The sequence below is a fragment of the Pleurodeles waltl genome, chromosome 7 (genome assembly GCF_031143425.1).
Source record: "Pleurodeles waltl isolate 20211129_DDA chromosome 7, aPleWal1.hap1.20221129, whole genome shotgun sequence".
In the NCBI taxonomy this organism is placed as follows: Eukaryota; Metazoa; Chordata; class Amphibia; order Caudata; family Salamandridae; genus Pleurodeles; species Pleurodeles waltl.
Genome location: NC_090446.1, coordinates 1,349,167,667 through 1,349,189,421, shown reverse-complemented (window position 1 = coordinate 1,349,189,421; position 21,755 = coordinate 1,349,167,667). Strand labels below are relative to the sequence as shown.

At 44.3% G+C, this 21,755-nt stretch overlaps 1 protein-coding gene across 4 annotated transcripts in view; it reads left to right on the top strand.

Moving 5' to 3' along the window:
* PPP6R1 (protein phosphatase 6 regulatory subunit 1) overlaps positions 1-21,755 on the top strand; it is a 745,577-nt gene that overhangs the window by 272,009 nt on the left and 451,813 nt on the right. For all 4 annotated transcript variants that reach the window (XM_069200760.1, XM_069200759.1, XM_069200761.1 and 1 more), the window contains exon 10: positions 1,831-1,974. In XM_069200760.1, coding sequence (XP_069056861.1) covers positions 1,831-1,974 — 144 coding nt within the window. The remainder of the gene's footprint in view (positions 1-1,830; positions 1,975-21,755) is intronic.

Here is a 21,755-nt window from a genome sequence, read left to right as displayed (position 1 = left end):
CCCCATGCCCTAGCCTGCTTTGTATAGTTCCTTACTTATGTAGTCTGTCCCTAATCTACTCTAACTTGTTGCCATCTAAAGAACCCTACATCTCTAAGAACTTTGCCTGGGTGATAACTTTCAATGTTATATAACCATGTTATGCTACACTGTTGAATAAGATGCACACCCTGTAACAATTGCTTCACACTGGTCTATGTTCTTGGCCTTGTTGGGGGCAGGTTCTAGCTCAGAAACACAACCCTGCCTTTCTGTCAATGTGGTCTTAAAATTACTGTAAGTCCGTTTTTAATTTTGTGAGGGAGTAGAAATCAAATTAGTCTACCCAAACATATTTAGTTTGAGGGTTATTGGGACAGCAAGTTATAGTAGGTTTTTTCATACGAACAGATAGCAAGGAGCTAGTCCTTCATGGAGTTTTTTATTTTTTTGTTATTTTTTTTTGGTATTCCCTAATGTGTAATGGGTCTTAGGTCAAGGGAGTTTCAGAGTATTTGTTGCTGTCAGAATGGGCTGCATCCACAGTCCATTTGTAGTTTATTTGTAACCAGTAGCTTGTGTCTGCTAGGACATTCAGGATTCCTTCCTGTACTCGTCATAGTGGCTTTGGGAGAAGATATTGCTTGTGCCAAGGGTCACTAACACCCAAATTGAAATCCCTGGTGTCTAATAAGAGAGCTTGTGCTTTCAAATTAGATTCCGGATGTCATCCAGAAGCAAGAAACTCTCTGGTTGGAGCAGAATTGGCAAGAGTGAAAAGTCTCATTTCCAGTGGTAGCTCCTCTTTGCTTTCTTTTTGTATTGGATGCTTCATTGGACCTTTTTCATTCTGCATCCCCTCTGATTTCATCCTTGTAGTCTAATAAGCATTCAGTTTTCCGTGGAGGGACATCTCTGAGTAAACCCCCCCTGATCTGAGCCATGCGTATAGAGAGCTGAAAGGCTAAGATTCCCCGATAAGTCAGGAGCTTCAAGCACTATTCAGGGTTTTGTCGATGTGGAAACTCTCCTTCCAGATTGAAATCCCTGGATGTCTAGTTGTAGACCATCCTGCGTAACATTCACTGCCAACTATGCAAGTCAATGTTGGAAAGGAGAATCTCTCCTCTTTCCATTGTTACCTCTCCTTTCCAGATGTACAGGGGCTAGTTAGCCCGTAAAGTCTCACCCACTTCTGCTTTTTCTGTATTTCAAACACGGACTAGTGCTTGGTTCCTGGTTGATGATGTCAGCTCATGGGGGTTCCGCCGCTGAGGTGGTATACTTGAGTTAACCTTAGCCACTGGTAATTATTCTCACCCACATTCCTGTTCGTGTTCTACTCAATCAGTAGGAACAAAAGCAATACTTAACCTCTTTCAACATAGTTGTGCCTAATTAATATGCTGACACTTGTTTAACTCAAATATATCCAGGATCAGTAGCAAAAGGAGTTCTGGTTTTGAGTAGTGTGGGGAGACAAAAGGCAGGCCCTCAGTATGACTACAGACTGTTTCTTCCATTGGTGCATGCAATTACTTGCTGGACACGTTCTTAACGACCACAGAGGGAGTGCCAAGAATTTGCTCAGCATGTGTTTGGCATTCTAAAGGTGAACAGTACCCGCCCCCACCCCCTTGTTTACAACGACAAAGCATTGTCACAAGCAAAGTATTTGCTAATGTTTTATGCTTTTTTCCTATATTATGGGCAGGTTGTTTTTGTATAATCTTGCATGATGGTATTATGAAGCAGAACTTTGACACAACTGCTTGTTGGTTTTAATTTTAGTATTTTGTCTCTAAAGCAATAATGCAGTTTTCTTTTCTCCAATTATCTTTATCATTCTAGGACTTGTATTTTCACTATGTGTACAACAACTTTCTTCATTCACAAGTAGAAGTCTGTGTTAGTACCATTCTGAACATGGCTCCAGCTGTAGAGTCCGATGAGAACACACCTGTGTCTGAAAAGGAGAGCCATCTTGTAAAACATGTAAGTGCACTTTGAAGAGATTGGGACTGCTGAAGGTAGTATTTAAGTCAGAATAAACTTATTTTGCCTTAATTAAACTATATACATTTTGTTATTCTCGGTTGTTAATGCCACAAAATGGATTCTTTGTTTCCCCACATGTTTTCAGAAATCCGTAACATGTGTTTGAACTGTATATATTTATGAGAACACAAGGGCAGAGGCTCCGTTATGTCTGTTACTCTTAAGTTGCTGTGGTTCTTGGGCTGGGTACTTCATACACAGTGGCTACTTTACATTACTTCACAGTATGCCCTTTAAAAAGAGGTGCTTTGCTTTGCCTAGTGGATTTTCCCAGAGTTGACAGGCATCCTCTAAACCTCATTTGTAGCACGTTTTGAGTAAGCAGTGCTTGTTGGAAAGTTCTAAACTTCAGCCTATCAAGCACAGCTGAAGGCCTTGCCCCTTATGCTCTTAGAATGATGTTTTACATGCAGGGTTGGCCCTGCATGTAAAAATATGGCTTCAGGCCCCATACTTACCACACTTACAAAACTTGCTCTAAGTGCATGGCCTGACCAAAGAGCAGGTGCTCACAGGGCACGGCTGTGCTGAATACGTTCTGAGGCTAAGAAATGGAGGGTTTGCCCACCAATTAGACCCAACATCTAGCCCCTCTTCCCAAAAGCCTGCTGTACATTAACACCAAGTGTCTTACATTTGCATCCCTACCCCCTCATTTGAAGGAAAAATAGGATAATGTTGCCAGAAAGATTGCAGCCTCATGAGTCTGAAAACTCAATGACACAAGGAATTAATAAACAGACGCAATATCCTATGGTGTAGCACATACTTAAGTATTTTGTTTGAGGCACATGTGGCTGTAGATACAGATGCTTTGCATACTTCTGCCATCCGTTGTTGGGCCCAAATGTGTGCAAGTAGTTTTTTGTTGTTGTTTGTTTTAAAGTATTTTGGTCACAAGGTAGAGTGACTGCTCCTCTGGGTGATAGCTAGCATGGGTATCCACTCCATGATTAGATTATTTTCTTTCTGCTGTCTGGTTCGGACATATGTGCCTTCGCTCCGTTTCGATTCCATCAAGGTTTGACTTTTGGTTCATGTAACCCATTCCTTTTATCAGTATTGTTTTGATCACTTTTCCCATCTGCGTATCGAGTTATATCTATACCGCTCATTGACTCTATTCTCTTCAAATGCTGCCCCTGCAGCGCCTTCCCTTTGGGATCCTCCTTTAGACTCCATGACATTCTTCTGAGAAGGCCGGGCTGGTGATGGAACGGATACCCTCCTGGTACTGCCCTTGTTGCCACGCAAAGTATCCTCGCACCTACCAACATTTGATCTGTAACCTATGTGTGTCACCTGAACACAGAAGCACATTGTGATGCCTGTAAATCCTTCCGCTCGAGGAAACCTCTTTGAGTCAGTCAATCGCGTTGCCTGGAATTGTCCCAGAGAATCATTGACCATTCTCCAGACGTCTTCAGTCAGAAACATGCCACCTCAAGGTCGTTTATAAAATGTAGGACGTTACATTGGCTCAACAACCTGTGAGAATGATATCCCCTAAACCCCCCACGTCCTTACATAGTGTTGATACCCCCCAAGAGATACTCAGTCCCTCTGGATTCACACTTATGGGCCCTCAGTCCACCGCTGCCTTCAAGCCATGGTTGGCACAGAGCAACTGGTTCAGATGTGTCGCTTTCAGGCTCAGTGCCAAAATGCTATTCAAAGCTGAAGCCTTTGGCATCAAGCACTTCAGCTCTTTAACGACAGCTGGTGCCTACTAGACCATTGGATTTCAGCAGACTGTTTCTGGTGATGTCGACTGCTTAGACGCAGAGTGAAACTTCGATGCCCAAACCAAAACCTGGGTCGGACCCAAAACCCTTGAAGCAGAGTTCCAAGTCCGGTTCACACACATCAGTGAACCCATTCTTCATAGACTTTAAGAACAGCTGAATGTTAAAGAAAAAAAATCCACATCCAGCCTCACACTAGGGGTATCCTTGCTAAAGCTTTGGCTCTGACACCTCTACGATCCCTAAAATGAGACTAATTTTTCAAGAGGCTCTTGATATGCACATTCGTCCGAAACGGCAGAAGAGAACCACCAGCTCTTTGCCTCTTCCACCGACCTCACCACCTCAACCACCAGCTTCAACTTCGCCACCCGCGGTTATATGGAAGGACCCACTAGACATCTCACTTCAAGGATCTCATCATTGAAATACAGCTGGATGGGACACAAGATACCTTTGGGACACCACCACAAGATGACCCCTGGGATGCATATGATGCTGATCCCCCAGTGGAAACAGATCTGGACTTATATCCTGCCCGCCCCTCTCCTGTTGATGACGCTACATCTTATCAGGAGATTAGAGCCAAATTACACAAAAGCACTAAAGGATGACTTTTTGTGATACTCTCTCAACCATACATAAAGTTGCACACTATCTCCCTTTGTTAACCTGCATGCTCTGACAAACCGAAGACATACTTGGGGATCTTATTAGGGCTAGGGTCACAACCCAGAGAAAAAATAAATAAAAGACGAGCCCTTCCCATCAGATCCCATATACATTAGGGGCCAGTTACCTCCAGACTCCCTTGTGACTACCACTGCTCACAAACGAGCCAACTTGCACACACATGGCAAGCAATTACATCAGACCAGCAGGTGTTGGACATTATCCAAAATAGTTGTCTGGAGCTCACTACAACACCTCCCATCATTCCACCTCACACTCACAGGCTATCAGTGGAGAATCAAACATTGCTCAAACAGAAAGTCACAGCTTTTCTTCTCAAAGGAGCTCTAGAACCTGTCTCTCTTAAGCACCATGTCTCAGGGGTAGTATCCAAAAAAGACAGATGTTTAAGACCAGTCCTAGATCTTGGGTGATTTAATGAGTGCATCCTATCAGAGTACTTCTACATGGTCACATTACAGGATGTGATCTCGCTTCTCCAAAAGAATGACCTTATGGCTACACTAGACATAAAGGACACCTATTTTCACGTATCAGCTCATCGCGAATATTTGAGGTTTGTGGTGGGGGCAAACATTACTAGTTCAAAGTCCTACCTTTCGGGGTGACTACTGCACCCCGAGTATTCACCATGTGCCTAGACATGGTAGTGGGCCATCTACGCAGACAAAAGGTCCATGTATTTCCATATCTGGACGATTCCCTTATCAAAGCCAACACTCACCAGCCGTGTCAACAGCACACTCTGATTACAATAGTTCTGCTCCACCGCTTGGGGTTCACCATCAACATTAGCAATCCTCACCTACACCCTCTACAGGTTTAGCCATACCTAGGGGCTGTTGTAAACACACAAATAGAATTACCCTATCCCAATTCTGCAAAAGTCCAGACTTTTCAGACACTGTTTCCTCAATTTCAGTTAAATCAACAACTCGGAGTGAGGACAGTCATGCACCTCTTAGGAATGATAGCCTCCTGCATTGCCATAGTACCCACTTAAAGACTACACAAGCTTTTCTTACAGGAATGTTTTACTCAGCAGTGTTCTCAGTCACAGTGTCAGAGGATCTAGTGTTGATTGACAGCCAAACTCATCACTCTCTGTAATGGTGTAATACCAACAACCTGTAAAAAGGGCTGCCTTTTCTTGATCCCTGGTACCCACATCACTGTCACGATGGATGCATCACTCATGGGATGGGGTGCATATTCCAAGAATCTAACAGTACAGGGTCTGTGGGGACACCAAGCACTGGCGTCTCCACATCAACTACCTAGAGCTTCAAGCTGTTCTACTAGCGTTGAGGCATTCCTACCTCTACTGTATACAAAAGGGGGTGGGTACGGTCTCCACAACTATCACGTCTATCACAGACCATTTGGAGATGGGCTCTACATCACAACATTCACTTGTTAGCAGAATACCTCCTGTCCACAGACAACGGTTTTGCAGATCTCCACAACAGGATGCAGCAACAAGTCAACGAGTGGGAACTCCACCACAAGTCCTCCTCCCGTACTTCCACAGTAGGGTTCCCTTTTTACAACCACAAAAACTACAAAATGGCCAAACTTTGCCTCCAGGTTCCAACACCCACTATTCAAGGGCAGTGCACTATGGATGAGTTGGTCTGGGATATTTGCCTACGCGTTTTCTCCTCTCACTCTTCTTCCATTTCTAATGCGAAAGCTCAGGCACTCATCTCCCACAATGATCCTAGTGGCTCCCCCTTGGGCCTGTCAGCCCTGGTTAACAACCTTAATGGACTTTTCTGTAGTTCCCCACAAGAATCTCCTGAACAGGTCAGATCTTTTCACTCTGAACCATGGAGAAATCAGACACCCTGATTCCAAAGCTCTCAACTTGGCGATCCGGCTCCTGAGATCATATAGTTTGGTCACACACTCCGGTAGTAGATTGAGATAACCATTCTTAAAGATGCCCACATTCCTACCACCCTAGCATGCTGTGTGGCAAAATGAAAAAGTTTGGTCTGTTGCTGTCATTCAAAACCTGATCCTTTCAAAGCCGGTGTACAAGACCTTGTGTGCTACTTGCTTCATTTACGAACATCTGACCTGGCATTCACATGCATAAGATTACATCTTGCTACAATGGCTTCCTATTTACAGAGTGTAGGAAAGTGCCTCTTTTTGACATGGTTACCCCCACTTTTTGCCTGGTACCTGATGTGATTTCGACTGGGCACTGGGTTCCTGCCAACCAGGTCCCCAGTGCTAGATCTCATTCCCAAAACTGCACATTTGTTTTATCAATTGTCAAACTCTTTAGCACCCTCTATAAGCCCCTAGTAAATTGTACCCCTGGTAACTAGGGCTTGAGGTATTAAAGAGGGGTCCCTAAGGGCTGAAGCACAAATGGAACCACCCTAAGGGACCCCTCACCAAGCACATGAGAGGCTGCCATTACAGGCTGCATGTTTGGTGCAGACAGAAGTGAAAACACAGCATGACCGAAAGCCTGTGTGTCAAATCAAATCATTAACATTTATAAAGCGCGCTACTCACCCGTGCGGGTCTCAAGGCGCTAGGGGAAAAGGGGGGGTTATCGCTGCTCGAACAGCCAGGTCTTTTGGAGTCTCCGGAAAGCGGAGTGGTCCTGGGTGGTCCTGAGGCTGGTGGGGAGGGAGTTCCAGGTCTTGGCCGCCAGGAAGGAGAAAGATCTCCCACACGCCGTGGAGCGGCGGATGCGAGGGACAGCAGCGAGTGCGAGGCCAGAGGAGCGGAGGAGGCGGGTGGGGACGTAGAAGCTGAGGCGTCTGTTGAGGTATTCCGGTCCCTTGTCGTGGAGGGCTTTGTGTGCGTGGGTGAGAAGTCGGAAGGTGATCCTTTTGCTGACTGGGAGCCAATGCAGGTGTCTCAGGTGTGCGGAGATGTGGCTGCTGCGGGGTACGTCGAGGATGAGGCGGGCCGAGGCGTTTTGAATGCGTTGCAGGCGATTTTGGAGTTTGGCTGTGGTCCCGGCGTAGGGCATGGGTCACGGTTTTTCTGGTGTCGGCGGGGATCCAGCGGAAGATCTTGCGGAGCATGCGGAGGGTGAGGAAGCAGGCGGAGGACACGGCGTTGACTTGCTTGGTCATGGTGAGAAGGGGGTCCAAGATGAAGCCGAGGTTGCGGGCGTGGTCTGTGGGGGTCGGTGCGGTGCCGAGGGCCGTGGGCCACCAGGAGTCGTCCCAGGCGGACGGGGTGTTGCCGAGGATGAGGACTTCCGTTTTTTCAGAGTTCAGCTTTAGGCGGCTGAGCCTCATCCAATCTGCGACGTCCTTCATACCCTCTTGTAGGTTGGTCTTGGCGCTGGCGGGGTCCTTGGTGAGGGAGAGTATAAGTTGGGTGTCGTCGGCGTAGGAGGTGATGATGATGTCGTGCTTGCGTACGATGTTGGCGAGGGGGCTCATGTAGACATTGAAGAGTGTCGGGCTGAGTGATGAGCCTTGAGGTACGCCGCAGATGATCTCTGTGGGTTCTGAGTGAAACGGAGGGAGGTAAACTCTTTGGGAACGGTTTGCGAGGAAGGAGGTGATCCAGTCCAGGGCCTGGCCTTGGATCCCAGTGGAGCAGAGGCGGGTGATTAGGGTGCGGTGACAGACGGTGTCAAAGGCAGCCGAGAGGTCGAGAAGAATGAGGGCGACTGTTTCACCGTTGTCCATCAGGGTTCTGATGTCGTCTGTGACTGAGATGAGGGCGGTTTCAGTGCTGTGGTTGGTTCGGAATCCGGTTTGTGAGGGGTCGAGCAGGTTGTTGTCTTCCAGGAAGGTGGTCAGCTGTTTGTTGACGGTCTTCTCTATTACTTTGGCTGGGAAAGGCAGAAGAGAGATGGGGCGTAAGTTTTTCAGGTCGCTCGGGTCAGCCGTAGGTTTCTTTAGTAGGGCGTTGACTTTGGCGTGTTTCCAGCATTCGGGGAAGGTAGCAGAAGAAAAAGAAGAGTTGATGACGGTCTGGAGGTGCGGGGCGATGATGTCGTCTGCTTTGTTAAAGATGAAGTGCGGGCAGGGGTCCGAAGGGGCGCCGGAGTGGATAGAGTTCATGATGGATTTGGTTTCTTCCGTGTTGATGTGGGTCCAGTTGTTGAGGGTGATGGCCGGGGATGCGGGTTCGGTGGTGTTTGGTTGGGTCTGGTGTCCGAAGCTGTCGTGGAGGTTGCTGATCTTGCGATGGAAGAAAGTGGCGAGGGATTCGCAGAAATCCTGTGAGGGCGTGACGGCGTTGGCGTTGGCGCTGGGGTTGGAGAACTCCTTGACGATGCTGAAGAGTTCTCTGCTGTTGTGGCTGTTTTTGTCCTGTCTGTCGGTGAAAAAGTTCCTTTTGGCAGCGCGGATCAGGTGGTGGTGTTCGCGGGTAGCGTTTTTGAGGGCGGTCATGTTGTCAGCGGTGTGGTCCTTGCGCCAGGCTTTCTCAAGGGCGCGACAAGTTTTCTTTGATTCTTTGAGGGTGTCAGAGAACCAGAGAGGTTTTTTGGTGTTGGTCTGTCGATGCGTGCGTTTGAGGGGAGCAAGGTTGTCTGCACAGTTGGAGATCCAGTTTGTGAGGTTGAGGGCTGCGTCATTGGGGTCGGTGGTGAGGGTGGGTTGGTTGGCGGCAAGTGCGGAGAAGAGTTGCTCTTCAGGGATCTTGTTCCACTGTCGACGAGGGATGGGTTGAGTGCGGAGGTGGCGGGTCTCGCATCGGAATGTGAAGTGGACGCAGCTCATGTCCCCTAATACCGCATGCAATATATGTAAGTCACCCCTACAGCAGGCATTACAACCCTAAGGCAGGGTGCATTATATTACATGTGAGAGCATATATGCAAGAGCAGATATGCACTTGTGGTGTCTTTGTTGATTCCTAGACATCGTAAGTGGGCAGGGAAGCCATTTTAAATGCATTGCTGGACACTGGTCAATAAGATTCCTCCAGCTACATGATGGCTTCACTGAAGATAGGGATGTTTGGTATCCAACATCTCATATTGGTGAACCCACACTGATACCAGTGATGGATTCATCAATACATGTACCCAGAGGGCACCTTAGAGGTGCCTCCTGAAAGCCTACCAGCCTCTTGTGTGCTTGCTGACTAGGTTGAGGCAGCCTGCTACCATCAGACAAGAGTCTGTCACCCTAAGGTGAGAGCCTTTGCTCTCTGGCAGTCCGGTACAAAGCCTTCTTCTTGGTTTGCAGATCTGGCTTCCCTCACAAGGGAGATGCCGACTACTTCCCACAGGAAGTGGTCATATAGGAGTTGTAGTGACCCCAGGGGTCAGTAGCCCATTGGCTAGTACTTTGCACTCCCCAAAATGCCCCTAAATTCAGTGTTTAGGGGAGCCCTATGCACCAGAGAAGCAGATCCTGATGACCTAAGAAGACCAGGGACACTAAAGAGCCACGAAATGAAAAGAGTTGAAAAGAATAAGCTGACCTGGTTCCAACCCTGCAGGCCTGTCCGCATCCCTTGTCGAAATCTGCACCAAAGTAGACTCGTCCTGTAACTGTGTCTGCAGAAACCTGGAAGGACTGCCTGCCTTCAATAAAAACTCAACAGCGGACATCTTTTCCTCCATGCTCCAAAGAAAGGACTCAAAGTCTTAAGAACCACCAAAACCAGACACCATAAGCCACCACTGCATCTGACGCCTCCGGCCCGAGTTGAAGTTGGCTACTGGTGCCAACAAGGTTCCCAACCCTCCAGAGTACAGGTCCGTTGTGGTTTCACCCCTCCTGGACTCAACCATGACACCTGCAGCTGCCCCCGCCCTACCGTAGCTGCTCTGGTAAGGAAAATCCAACACCCGAAGACACCTCTGCACCCATCGCCCCTGAGCTGTGGAGAAGAGGACCAAAGGTGCCTACCTGTTCCCGAGCCTTGTGAGGCCTGAGCCCCGCTGTTGGTTCATCCTGACTGGCTTCCTGACCAGAGCCTGCATCCTCTTCCCAATGTCCAATCTCCATTGAAACAGATTGAGCTGTTTTGCACCCTGCACCCAGCCACCTTTGTGCTGCTAGTGGTGTACTGCTGATGTTGTCATGGACCTTACCCACCACTCACCTTAACTCCTGAAGATTGGTCTTGTAAGTCGCTGTACCCTACCTGTTTGCAGAACTTGTTTTTCCTCCCACAGGATAACATTGCGGAAGTCAGAAATTTCACCCTTTAAAGTGAAAAGAGTTTATATTGAAAAATGTACTTACCTGAGCAAATTTTCTCTGATGCCTTAATTACTTGCTATTTTTTACATGCCCTCTTTGGTACCTGTTTTGGAAGGTGGAATTTTAAATTACTCTCGGCACCAACCCCAAATTTCTCTCTAAAGTTGTCTCACATTTTCACCGCAAGCAATCAATTGTGTTGCCTTTTTTCCCCCACAACCAGATTCAGTTGTCCAGAGGGCTCTTCACACATTAGATGTTAAAAGGGCCCTTATGTTCGTCATTGATAGAACTGAAACTGTCAGGAAAACTTGACAATTATTTGTTGCTTTTTCCCTATGAAGAAAAGCCTTTAATCAAATCAGGTAGAGACAGATGGATAGTTAAGTGCATTTAAACATGTTATGCCAATACCAAAAGAACTCTTCATACCGCTCCTAGAGTACACTGCACTAGGAAGAAAGGCGTCCATTGCTTCCCTAGGAAATACTCTAATAGCTGCCAAATGCAAAGCAGCTACAGGGTCAATACCACACACCTTCACTAAACATTATTGTGAGGATGTTCTAGCACGTCAACAAGCCAATGTTGGTCAGGTAGTGTTATGCACACTTTTTTAGACAACTGCAACTCCCACAGGTTAGCCACCGCTTCTGAGGAGGGCTGCTTTACATTTTATCCAAAGTATGTGTATCTACAGCAATGTATGCCTTGAATGGAATGTTACTTACCCTGTAAGCATCTCGTTTAATGGCACGTAGTGCTGTAGATTCACATAAACACATCTTCCTCCCTGGACACCTTTGGCTGTTGGAGTTTTTTTTCTTTATTTTCACATGGACATCTCATTAATTACACTTACTCTAAACTCCATTCTGACCCTCCTGCGGGAGAACAATCGAACAGAGGAGTCAATACCCATGCACACTATCACCAAGAGGAGGAGTCACTGTTCCTCGTGATTGAAGCCTTCTTCTTTGAAGAAATACAACATTCACACATCTGGACCCAACACTAGATGGCTGGTGGATGCAAACATGTGAATCTTCAGCATTGCATGCCACAAACAGATGCTAACAGGTTAAGTAACATTACAATATGAACAATGGAACTGACAGCTTGTTGTGCACATATAACTGTGATATTGTGTACTCCAAGGATTTATTAGCAAAGTCTTGTGAGTGAATGCCTGTTTGATATAAGCTATTATTTAGAAGTACTTTTTGTGACTTATTTTTTTTAATATTTCTGAATGAAACTTGTATTTAAAAAGGACCCTAAAGCACTGTTTGGTGCTCAAAACCGTGTTTAAGAAAAATGTCCCTTATGTTCCCCTGCTCTTACTGCATGTATCTGGTGTCCTGGTTTTTGATTGTGGCCATAGACTTACACTAATCTATTATTGTTATTGTTGTTATGTTTGTAAAGCACACAGTTATCCTGGGATGTCCCTGTGAATGGCATACATACGTTAAAGTTACTGTAAAGTCATAAGTTACAGTAAGATAATATTGTTGAGAAAAGTAGTCTTTAAAGCTTCACAAAACTGGAGTAAGTAGGTTAAAGGGTGGGACCGTTTCAGAAAGAGGCAGTACCTATGGAGAAGTCATGTCCCCCCAACAGGGAATTTTTTCAAACTGAGGACGGTAAAAATCTTAGAGTGAGTGGATCTCAGACTGCATCTCGGTTTGTAAAAAGCAAATTAGTCATGTAAGAAGGCTACAGCGAGGGAAATAAAGCTTTGTGACATAAGAACAGTGCTTTTAGTCATAAGTTTATTAACAGTGTGAGGAAATGGGGTGTATTATGTGAGGTGGTTGCGAGACCTTGCTATGTAAAACGCTACCAACTCTTCTAAGACAAATCTGGTTTTGTTCGCCAAACCTTAGTTCAACCCTTGGTTGCCGTGGCTCTGAGCAGCAAGGCTTGCACAAAGAAACAAGTGTAAAACATTTAAAACAGTACCAAAACAGTTGAATAAGAAAGAAACCAGACTGTCAAGAAATCTGACAGCAAAAAAATAAAATAAATTATGGACACCAAAATGCAAAAGGTGCACCAGAGGTTACTGGTGATATGGGTTTTGCAGGAAACAATAAATCAAGGCTTTACATTTAACTGTGAACAAGTACAGGCAAAGTCGATGAATTTGACACTTGAGACACTTATTGAGAACTTTGGTCAAAGTTGAATGTGTTACTTAGTTACCTTGAGCGTCCTGCACTGCGAAAGGAGCCAGTCAAGGGAACTAGAAAGTTCAGAAGAAAGTTTCCTCAACAGAAAAGCAGTCCTCAGTCTAGTGTCAGTGGTCCCTTGCCATTGATTTCTATGGAGTGGTACTGATGGAAGGGATTCAGGATGCTGGATATGGTTAAGTCTCCTATGAGGTTGATGGGGGTCCTATAGCGGACCCTCCACGGTCCTAGTGGGGCGACTTTGGCCACAGGGGTCGATGTCCCTCAAAGTCATCTTTGGACCAGCAAAAGTCCATTCGTCACTGGGCTACTCACCGAGCATAAGAAAACCAGCGGTTCCCTTCTGTAGCCAATTTCTCTCCTTCTGGGAGAACCAAGCTACACTCTGACTACTCTCCCATGTCCAGCAGACTTGAGTTCAACCTTTGAGCATTGTGTCATGGTCTCTGAAGCTACACTGCAATGAGGAGAGATGATCCAGTGATCTGGACTACTAACTCTCCCAGGCAGGCTTCTTCAGCTTTTGTGATATGAATGAATAGTGGAGTATGTTTTGGATGCCTCTGTCACAAGTTGGAGAAGGTGTTCTGCTTTGTTGGATCCTGACTGATAGTCATAAACATAGAATTTGATAGACTTCTGGCTGCAGTTTCATTGTCTTTTGAATATTGCTCAGGTTTCAAACTGGATCCATTATTTCTTCAGCAGTACCTCTGAGCACCAGTAGATGGTTCTGTGCGGCTCTGCATCAGCACCATTCTGGTCCAGAAATGAGTTGCAGCGCCTATCTAGGTGCTACTCCTGCACAATGACATCAGTTCTTTTCTTTCTGCACTACCAGATGCTTATCCATGCTCTCACCTTTATCTCTTAGAGCCACTATATCTCGATATTTCACCAAATGTCCTCAGTATGCAAGGGATGTCACACCCTAAAGGGAAAGGTTTAAAGTCCTGTAAGATTTGTCACAAGTAGATGTCTGTGACAAGTTCTGATCACCTTTGTCTGGGGTGTGCGGTGACTGTGTGCCATCAGGGACCAAGAGGCAAAACCTTACATCACCAAACATAAGAAGACTTTTTGGCAAGACCACGGTAAGTCGTGGTCCAAATGCAAGATTTGGCCCCGTTCTCCTTCCAGGAGTCACTGAAGCTGCTTGCAAGGTTGTTCATTACAATGCAAATTGTTTGCGAAGTCAGAAAAAAAAAAACCTAAGCAAGCCACAAAGGTTTGAGCCCCATCTTACCACCTGATTTCACCTGGATCTTGATCAGCAGACTTTGGAGCCGATCCCACAACTGGTTCTGGCACAACCTGAGTTTCCAGGGCCACCTCGCACTCCACAACTGCTCGAAATGTGCAGTGTGCAGCCATGTTCCAGCACTTTGGTTCCTTGCTGACTCAGTCTGGCGTTGTCAAATAACCTGTCTATGTAATATTAGTTATACCCCCAACCACTAACTCACTCTGCCTTCCTCCCTCTGTTTAATGGCTACCAGTAAAGGGATGAAGGCATGCACAGTACAAAGTACCTTTTGTGCTTGCCTTTCCTTTCCAAAATGAGTGAAGTTTTTTTTAATTTTTTTTTTTTTAAAGTAGCCTGTATCCAGTAAAGTCGCAATCCCTGCCTTAAACAAACAGAAACGTTTCTTGTTACGGAAGATATAGTCAGATGCATTTGCCAATTCCTTTTTTTTTTTTTTTTTTTTTTATGCTGTCCCAGTGCTTTTGAATATAGAATTATTTTAAAAGAAAAAAAAAAAAAACTCTGGACCACCTCTGCTACCACCGAGGTTGCTGACATTAGTCATAAATGAAAACCTGTCCCAAGGGTGTGCCATCTTCCACTTTGGCTATTAGTTACCACTCTAGCTTGGTGGCTGGTAGATCAGTGTTTGGCGACTCCAGTTGAAGTCCTAAATCATTGAAACATTCCTTTACAAATTGCAAATAGGTGTGAGGGATGGCCTTTCCAACACGCCCATTGATTTGTATATTGGAAAGGATCTAAAAGCTTTTCTGTTGCATTATACTAATGAGGCTACTGGATTTGGGAGACAGGATCACATGGATTGTGGCTACTAAGTATGATTCCACACCACATGATGCCTGTCTGCCTTATCCGGGTTCTCCTGCTAACTAGCAGCTCCTCCGCTCTGGCCACCGGGTGCATGAAAATGTCTCCTCAGGGGAATCGTGGTCCATCGGATCCCATCCCTTTCTCTCAGTTACCAAAAGGTTTCATACATTCAAAGATAACAGAGGCAGAATATAGTTCAATAAGGATTTATTGAAGTAACTGCATCTTGGGTAAAAAGGCATGTATTGCAATAACTAGGATGATAAAACCCAATAAAAACAAACAAGTGACTAACAAAGTAAAGCATAAGAATAATCCTACCATACTGTCACTAGGAGTGATACTACCTATACTGTATCTGAGCACATCGTAATAAGCCTAATCTGCCCTTCAGGTTCCCCCCTGAGGGTACATCATCCCTCTGACCTGGAGGAAAAAGCCTGTAATCTAGAGAGACACCATCCCCATGTGGATCACGGGTCCGTCTGTTTAAGCAGGTAGCTGCAGAGAAACACAATCAGCATGCAGCTGTGGTCATCTGGCTGGAATCGTCCTCTGACGTGTCTAGGACAAAAGAGTGTTTTTATAATAAAACAGCTGACATTCTAAAAAAAAATAGTCCCCACGTATGAGTGTGTGTTTTCTGTGAATGTTGGGGACACCACATACTACGTTTGTCAGCAGCCCAATCTAAAGTTGCCTTAGAGAAAGCACAAAGTGAAATAAATGTCGTACTAAGAACGTGATGATTTTCTAGGCGAAAGTACAATGAGATAAAGAAAATAAAACAGCACCGCAAATGTGACTATTGCTAGAAAAATAAAGCAGAACTGAATAAAATGTAACAGGGTTAAAGTGCACTGCGGCAGGCCTAGTTAGCTTAAACCAACGTGTCTAGAACATGGCTAAAATAGCTATACAACACCCCTTGCCAGTCAAAGGTTGTTTAAAAGCTCAAGGTAAAAGAAATCTAATAAACTCTTAACTTAAAAAAACATTTGTCAGTAGTGACAAGTTAAGAGACTTCGAGGCAGAAAAGGACAACTTGAACATGTGGTGGAAAAAAAAAACAAATTTAATAGTCAGTGTCACTTTGGAAATTGCTAATTACATCCTGGACAATTGAAGCCAGGAGACGTTCTGATTCAGTAGGTGGTAAAACATCAAGATCATATCTAAGGAAGGCCACAGAGCACTCGTGTTCCGAAGTCTGAGGTCCAGCTGAAGCAGCAGCATACCGTGTCATGCCTTCCACAGAGTTAGGAGTTGCAGAATCTATAAAAGGCAACTCATAAACGGCTTCCCGTAGCAAGCAAGCGCACCCTCTTTGCGCATGTCTGATAATGAACCCTCATCGAGTACATCAACAGCCCAGCATCCAATGAAAGTAAGCACGATGTAGAAAGACAGACTTTCATTGCACATTCAAAGAGGCACCAGAGACATCGAAACATGGGTTGCACACAATCCAAAACTGGTCAGAATGACAGACCAGTCACACTCCAGTTTTTCCTGGAGTGTTGCTCTGAAAAACTGCATTATGCGTTCATGACACAGTTGTGCTGGCGGTAGCATTTTCAGTACCCCTTGCTGTGACTGGACAGCCATTGCGCATAAAAAGTAGCAACAGCAAAATACCATCTATTATAGCCAAAGTAATCGGAAATCCCCCGAAAATGCTCAAAAATATTGAATATATGGCTGGTGGCATTAAACCGAATATATAGGAGAAGGTGTGAACAAAACCAGAACCAGCAGTCTTTAAAAAATGGGCGAATCTAGTAGTACTGGACGCATTAAATGTTCGTCCCACAAGTTCACTAAAGTGTCTCGGAAAGTTTGTAGTTAAGAGACTGAATCTCCGCCGATGACCTCACCACCTGAAGCACGTTTGTCTTGCGTGCAGATGTAAGCGCCACATGTTTTTGAAACAATAAAGACTTTAGTCTGCACATCAGAAGTAGCAATATGAGACCAAACGTCTGCTACTCCTTGAAACTGCATAGGGGGAAAACGGGCATTCCTGCAACACGTAACAATTTGTGAGACCGAAACGACGTAAGCTATTCTGGCTCACATTCCACAACAGCATTCACTGTTAAGGAGCACATAGCTGCCATTTGAGAGCACCTGGAACGCAGGTCTAATCAAGGGGACTGGGACTCCCTTCAGATAAAAAGCCAGATTTGGCGTGGAGGCATTACATGCCCTGTGCAAGGACCGCTGTTTACAAACCATTGAATGGCTCACAGAATGGTATTTCAGCCACAGTAAAAGGCAACTTTTCTAACTTTTCAGAATTCAGCATTACATTTGTTGTTCCTTTCTTAGCCATTATTTGTTGTTGTCGCGTTTATATTAAATGGAAAAAATCTTCCTTGCGCTCACCTGTTGCCAGGGAACGTAACCTGCTTTCAGTGTTTGTGGTGTCCAGCCCAACTTCATAATGGATCTTAGCTGACTTTGTCCATGTTGCAAAAATGATACATCACTCTGCTGTACTATATCTATTGCAAAGGATACCATATTATTCAAGGTGTATTCAGCTTGTTTGTTGTACTGTCATTTAAAAATATCATTTGAACAGGAATCATACATGCTCTAAATAAAGCTTCTGTTTTTCTTATTTGTCAATTTTTTGTTCCCCACACACTTTTTAAGTCAATCGACTTCAACCAGTAATCATAGCCTTCTATAGACATTCGGGAAACAAAGGAGTCAGAATAAATCAATTTCGTATCTGTCAATAAAACATGTTGACTTTCCATTTCTGGCAATTTAAAATAATGACTCAACATTTTTAACATTATTCCCAGAAAAATATGCAAATTTCTCACTATACGTTTTAGAACTGCCTATTGGTGGAGTCGGGCAGTGTTCCCATTGTGTATATTTAAAAATAGTCTTTCGGGTACTTACTCTGTGAATGAAATAATGTCCATAATAATTTTAACAGAACAGATCTCCATAATTTCCTTTAAACTGGTACACATCTTCGTTTTCAAATACTGTATAATACTTTAGATCAGACATCATAGCATCAACAGTTTTCACATCCCAATCATCAGAAACCACTCTGGGTGTGATTACATCTGTCATAGAGAGTTTGAATATGTATGGTAATTTGAATGACCTCAGTAGGCCCATATATGTCGAATAATACTTTGCCCCAAACACTCCCGCCAGGAATTAGTATGGCTGTAATGTTCACTAGGGACAAGTGTCTGCGAATTTTGTGTGATGAAAAATGTGGTTTTAGGACCTCATCCACCAGTTCAACTGTAGAGCGTTCAGGAAGAAAATGAAAAAAGAAAATGATAAGGAGAAAGAAAACAATTATAAACCCAATCCTAAGGAGGAAGGCAAGTACAGTCAATAAGAGCCATAGACAAATGAAATAGTTAATTTTAAGCCAATGGATCGGCTTACGTGCTCTTGACAGTTCTGTTGCAGTTGAGGCAGATGAGTCACTAAAGGTGTGGTTTACACCGACAAAATAACCAGAATCTGTTTGTGCAAAAACTGGAGCTGTGTTCTGAAGAGGAGAACTTGAAGAAGACTTCCTTGGTGGCTCATAGTAAATTACGACATCCGTTTGTGTAGAATTTGTAAGAAATTCTTTACTGTCCAAAATCTGCTAGTAAAATCAGGACGTATTAAGTCGTACAATAGTTTAACAGATTGTGCATAGTCTGGAATATATGTTCTGCCAAAGTTTTTTAAAAGCCCACAACTGATTGAAGCTTTTTAATTTTATTTGGAGGTTGTAGTTGCACATATTTTTTTTTTTTTAAATTGATGCGCCAGGCTCCTGCCTTTATCTGACAATTCTTATCCCAGAAACAGGACACTGAAGAATAAAGTTGAATTTATAGCCGATTTTGGCAATTCCTACAACAGTGCGGGCTCCCTGTTTTTAAATGTTGCATGAGGTCGTCGTCTGTGATAAATGCCATCCACATATGTATCAATGTCATATAAAATAGATGTTACACAAGCTGAGAACAGTCCTGGGCTGTTCTTGTCATCTTATGGGAGGCTGCAGAACTCTTTCTGAGAGCCAAGGATGCTAAAACTTGTTAGGCCCCTACTTTCAGGCACTATGTTTTGGGAGAAAAACACATTGTATATATCCAGAGTTGGATTATATGTTTTGCACACTATATTGTTAATCTGTGCTGTGTGCATTTTGTATGGCAAATGTTTTTGTGTGACTGTTTAAATGTCTTTAGTCCAAGATTGTTCTATATGAATGGGTCGGGTTTATTTAGAAATAATGAATTACTCATGGATGAGTCCGGAAGTTCAGAGACACCCTGTGGTACTCCAGTTGGTTGAGGATTTCCCTCACAGGTGCTTTTGCATCTTATTTTATTGGGTATTGAGGTTGCAGTTGGGGTTGGGATTTTATTGGTATTACTTGGTAGGGGGAATCTTTGTCCCATCCTGCAGGATTGCAATACAAAGTAGGTGCCTGCGCCACTGCCCAGACAATGGCGTGCATTTTGATGGGCTTTCTGGGAACAAGGGGCGAGAAGGATTTTTCGATCACATCCTCTCCATAAAGGAGATTGTGGACGAGTTCTGGCAGCCAATTTTTTTCAGCCAGTAAAATTTCATAAATAGAAACAACGCAGTCCCAAAAGATGGCGTCTATCCTACATTCAGTGTCTCTAACTGAATACTTACTCTGTACACCGTATCTGGTGTGGAGACACTCATGTCCTCAGTCTCAACCTCCAGATGCTCTTGAAGATCCTGGTGAACTATTGTGACCTCTGCTGCGCTGTCGAGTAGTGCCAGTGCCCCCTTCCTGTTCTTCAGTAAAGCCCTCTTCTTGAGTGGCAAGTCGGATTGTGACTGCTGCCACTTTTTTCTTTTTAATTTGGGTTTTTTGTTGGAGAAGCTTCTCTTCTTTTTTTTTTTTTCTTTTTTTTTTTTTTTTTTAACTGAAACTTGGGACGAGCGTTGAGTCATTTCTCGGTTTCACATACTCAGTTCTCTGGTTTGACCTCTCACTGCGTTGGCGTGTATCAGTATATTGATGTCTGTCAGGTGTTTTTATATTATCCCTATTTCTAAAGTTAAACCTATTTTGTGGTGCTTTCGCATGTTGAGATTCTCCCTTTTCTTTTTTAGGTGTTTGTTTTTTATCCCAGCATTTTTTGGAGCCTTCAGGCGCTTGCTTGATAGTATCTTTAATAGATCTGCCTTGAAATTGGGGTTTAATCAGTCTAGCCCCCAGACTATCTCGAACAAAACTAGAATAGGTCCCAGCGTCAATTTTTGGCAGCTCGCGATCTTGATCCTGTGGAGGAACATCACGGAGGCGCATGCACACTGCTAGCGCAAATGCTTCCTCTTTAAGCTTACCTAATATGATTGAAGATGCTGTGGCAAAATTGCCCATTAATTGCGTCCCCAAATCCAGGGCCGGGGCAGCCCACTATTTATCTTAAATTTGTTTTAACACCTCCGGAAGATTGGCAAGTGTTGGTGTACCGTGAGCAGTAGTATAGAGCGTGGCAAATACCATGCCCCATGTATTGCAGTTCTCAACTGTGGGAACCATCCAGAATGGCAGGCACATAGTGAGAATTCTGTGCTTATCCTGAGGTCCTGTATGTGGAAAAACTGCTCCCAGCGCATTTATTTTTTGAGCTAACTAAAACAGAATTTCCTCCCGCTTGGTGGGTACCTTACCCATGATCAAATGTACAGTCGCCGGGTTAATGCCTGGCGTTACTGCATGTTGTTGCACTGGGGCAGCATATGCTCGGTTAGTATTTTATGTTTGCATAAAAAACTGTACTAATAGTCTGTATATTGTTGTGAGCTCTATATATAAGCGGCGAACCCCTGCTACCGCTAAGGTTGCTGCATCAGGGTGTGGTGTATGTGGTCAATAAAGGCCAGGTCGGCCCATCGTTACTCAGGCCTAACCTAATATGTAATATTGTATGTGATTGGGCACCATCAAGCCAGTTGTAAGATCTTAAGATAAAGGTATTTTTATACATACATACGCTCTGTATTGTGCAGGTGTGTTTGCAGGTGTATAATGGTGAAATGTATTTGTGTTCCCATCTACTGCTGGAAAAGTGACCCAAGAGTAAAATATTTCTGTTCTAACTGGCCACCAGGCCATTAGCCAATAAGTGTGACGTAACGTAACGGGTGGTCGCTTTTTTCCTGAAATTGCTGCCCGTTGTGGGTTCGCCATTTTAATGGTGAATGTATGTTCAGAGATGAGGACACCAAGTGGGGATTGGTCCTTTTAAGGTTCAAGCTTGAACAACCTACAGCTCAAGGAAGGTACTGCCTATTTAGCTGAGGAGCAAATCCTCAATACCACGGATGTCTCCATATATAGTATTAAGGTGTTTTTAGCCTTAAATCAGACAGAGATACTCAGGAGGATCTATTATTAGTTCCTGACCAAACGCTGGCACTGCCATGTCGCGTATGTTCTCATTATACTAATGAGGATACTGGATTTAGGAAACCGGATCACATGGATTGTGGCTACTAAGTATAATTCCACACCACATGAAGACTGTCTGCCTAATCCGGGTTCTCCAGTAAAATTTAAGCACCTCATCTCTGGCCGAGATGATTGTGGCAACCAGGCGCATGACAAGAGACTCCTCAGGGGATCTCATCCCTTTCTCTCAGTTAACAAAAAATCTCATACAGGCAAAAACAGAGGCAAAATATAGTTCAATAAGGATTTATTGAAGTAACTGCATCTTGGATGCATGTATTGCAATAACTAGGATGATAAAAACCCAATAAAAGAAAACAAGTGACTAACATAGTAAAACATAAGAATAATCCTACCCTACTGTCATTAGGA